The following is a 3,688-nucleotide window of genomic DNA, read 5'->3' as shown; positions in this document are numbered from 1 at the left end:
CCCGTGGGAGCGTGGTGTTTGTGTAGATGGGGTGAATCTGACTCCAGGACAGGCCTGGGTATGTGGGAACTGCCTCAGCACCACAAGCAAAGCTAATGTAGGATGCCAGCATCAAGGACCAGTGTCAGCCCCCAGATCTCCCCCTGCCAATTCCAAGGCTGACCGGCAGGGCGCTGAAAGTTCTTGGCCCCTGTGGTTGGTGGTTGGTCTCCTGCCGGCCCGCCCTCCCCCACCCAGTCCTGTCTCGCAGCGTCCACTTCCAGTGCTGACACCCGGCGGTAGGAGGAGGTTCTGCATCTCCTTCCAGGCGTCTCCTGAGCAGTCCTGGCCCCACCAGCCTGGAAGGAATAAAGGAGTTCCAGCAGAGACAGGGATCTGTAACTGATGACCCCACACGGCATTTTGGCCATGGAAAGCTCTGTTTTTCTAAGGCATTTCCGTTTCCATAGCCTCGGAACAATTATCCAGCATTAATTTTTTTTTTTTTTTTAGTGTGGACTGTGTGTCACCTGCTGCCTGGGAGAAAGACAGGGGCGACGTCCCTCTGCTTCTTCCCACTCAACACCCTCACACCCACCTCATCATATCATGGAGCCTCCAGGCCAATCCTCCCCCCACCCCCAAGCAGAGCATAAAAAACCAAAACATAAATGTTTTCTTGTCAAATTAGGCATAGCAACAGTCAAGGAACCAAGAAGCTGGCCCAGTCGAGCTTGAGGAGGCGTAAGATAGGAAAGACAAAATATACAAGGAGTCAGTGGGGCATCAAGACTCAAGCTGAGTCTGTGGGAAAACAGTAGCACTCCCATGGGTGGGAGAGTTGTATCGACGGCTAATGTAGTTTTGGACACATCAGAACTGTGTCCTGGGCCTGGGCACTGTCTTGGATAGTTGGGACCCAGACTAGGCTGGTGCTGTCCGTGGCATGCGTGGCCCAGTGTGTGCTCTGAGGATCTACATGCCCCCCCACCCCGTAGATGCTGCAGTGGAGGGCAGAGACATTAGCCACCATGGGAGGAAGCTTGGGGTGGGGGCGGGGGGGTTGCATCCATGAAGGAAGTCTTTGCCTTTCCCACAAACCTCTGGATGGTGGGATGTGATGCTGGAGTCCCAGACCTCCCGGAGGGGGCGTGCTGGAGGACTGGGATTTCACTGCATCTCAGAACTGCTCTTTACACAGCAGCTGTAGTCCGTGGCCCTCTGGGAGGTGCTTTCAGAGTCCCCATTCCCAGCTTCGTCGGTGTTTCACTGCCCCTCCTCTGTCTGGTCTCCGGGGGACAGGGAATAGGTCGGGGGCCCCGCTAGAGAGGCCAGCTCTGAATGGCAAACAGACAGGAGGTAAGAGGGCCTGGAGGAGATAGAAGGGATATAGTCTGATATCCCAAAAGTAAAAGCAAGAGCGAGAACAAGAGACGATGTAGGCGTTAAAGCAGTGAACTTTGACCAAAGCTTCCGTGCCAGAAACAATTTAAAGGGTTGAGTGTGAGCAGATTTGTCCATTTATTCAGGAATGCATAATTGTTTTAAACAATTACTGCGTTCCAGACACTGTGTAAGAAAAAAGGGTACAAAACAAGGCATATCCCCCCTGCCGTATGATCCAGTCCGTTCTGCTGGCGTCAGCCCGTGTTCTGTGCTGAGTCCGATTGCCCATGGCCAGACCAGAGATGCTCTAAGACCAGGGCCCTCCCCAGATCTGACTGTGTGCATCCCTCCCCGCAGACCCCAGCCCGGTACCCTCGTCCTCCAGCACTTACCACGCCGTCATTGGTGGGATCGTGGCATTCATCGTCTTCCTGCTGCTCATCCTGCTCATCTTCCTCGGCCACTACTTGATCCGGCACAAAGGTCAGAGGCAGCAGGGAGCCTGAGGGCAGGTAGGGAGGCAGCCGGGAGCCGGCTGCAGGACGGGCCTTTGGGGACTCTGCTGGCCCCTTGGAGTGTGAGAGGAAGAAAGAAGACAGCCAGCCCTGTGATGACTGAGCACCACCAACCCGCAGTAGAGCCCGATCCCTCGGTGATCACCCAAGTAAAATGGAGCCTTCCCACTCAGTCCGCGGCTGCTCCCACACCGCTCTGCCCCCAGGGTCTCGTGCTTTCAGGCAGAGACCTGCCGACTCTGCCACTCCGTCCCATCTCTTCCTGTGCTGGCTTCCTTTCTCATCTCTTTGTCCTTTGGTCCCCCGGCGCCTTGTCCCCACACCATCTCTCCTCTCCTCTCCTGTATCCAAGCCTGCTGACTCCTCACAGACTTTCCCTCTGTACCTACTTTAGCCAGCAGTCCAACTGCATGGGCTGACCCGGATCTCAGCTACCTGCTCGTGGCTGACCTGCAGTTTCCCTGTCCCCAACCTAGGGTGGGCATGCATGCTCACTACACACCTGCTCACGTGTACACACATGCATGTGCACACAGGTGCACACATATGCACATATGGAGGTACACATGTATGCATACACACACGTGCACGCAGGTACACGCATATACTCACACATGCACATACGTGCACACATACCCACGGGTGTACACGTAGACACACACACACCTAGAGGTGCGCACATGTACATGCACACATTCACACGTACACATATACACATGGGCGCACATACATGCTTATGCACACATGTGCAGATGCACACATACATGCATACCTGCACACACAGGTACACACACAGGCACATGTACATGCTCACATGTATGCATATACATAGAGGCGCACACATGCTTATGCACACATGTGCAGACACATGCACATGCATACGTGCACACATACAGGTACACAGAGACACATACACACCCGTAGGAGCACACATGTACATGTGTGTGCTCACATGCGCACACACACATGTGCAGACACACACGCACATGCATACGTGCACACATACAGGTACACAGACACACAGCTATAGGAGCACACATGTACATGCGTGTGCTCACATGCATGCACACACTTACACACGTGCAGACACACATGCACATGCATACATGCATGTACACACAGAGACACATACACACCCGTAGGGGCACACATGTACATGCGTGTGCTCACACGCATGCACACTTACACACGTGTAGGCACGCATACCCATGCATACACCCATACACACGTACCTGTGCATGTATACACACATATACACACCCATGCATCTATACACACGCACACATGGGGCTTTTTTTCTTGTTTTATAAATAAGATTCTAATTAAGGACCGCATTCATTCATTAATTCATGAGGTGCAGTCAGGTGATGGATGTTGGCAGCAAGATACAAACTGGGTCAGGTGGGGAGGTAGAAAGCTCTAAGCAGGAGAAGCATTGCAGGAACGGCTGTGGTGGGCGGGCAGGGCAGGGCAGGGGTGGGGGGGCGGGCTTCAGAGGTGTAGAAACTGCTCCTGAAACTGACAGGAGGAGCTTCTCCCTCTCTGCAGGAACCTACCTGACACATGAGGCCAAAGGCTCGGACGACGCCCCGGACGCAGACACGGCCATCATCAATGCAGAAGGCGGGCAGTCGGGCGGGGACGACAAGAAGGAGTATTTCATCTAGAGGCGCCCAGCCACCTCCTGCGCCCCCCAGGGGCCCCACGGGGACTGCTGGGGCCATCACCAACCTGGACTTGTACAGAGCGACCCCAGGGCCGCCCCTCCCGCTTGCTCCCCAGCCCTCCCCACCCCCCTGTACAGAATG

The 3,688-nt window shown here is 54.8% G+C and overlaps 1 protein-coding gene across 2 annotated transcripts in view; it reads left to right on the top strand.

Moving 5' to 3' along the window:
• Positions 1 to 3,688, top strand: part of CADM3 (cell adhesion molecule 3) — a 29,303-nt gene extending 25,615 nt beyond the window's left edge. For both annotated transcript variants that reach the window (XM_006741955.3, XM_006741954.3), the window contains 2 exons: positions 1,723 to 1,848; positions 3,429 to 3,688. In XM_006741955.3, the coding sequence (XP_006742018.1) occupies positions 1,723 to 1,848; positions 3,429 to 3,547 (245 nt within the window). In that variant the 3' untranslated portion in view covers positions 3,548 to 3,688. The remainder of the gene's footprint in view (positions 1 to 1,722; positions 1,849 to 3,428) is intronic.

This window comes from Leptonychotes weddellii, chromosome 6 (genome assembly GCF_054177405.1).
Source record: "Leptonychotes weddellii isolate Sample4059 chromosome 6, ASM5417740v2, whole genome shotgun sequence".
Classification (NCBI taxonomy): Eukaryota; Metazoa; Chordata; class Mammalia; order Carnivora; family Phocidae; genus Leptonychotes; species Leptonychotes weddellii.
This window is presented reverse-complemented; position numbering and strand designations above follow the sequence as displayed.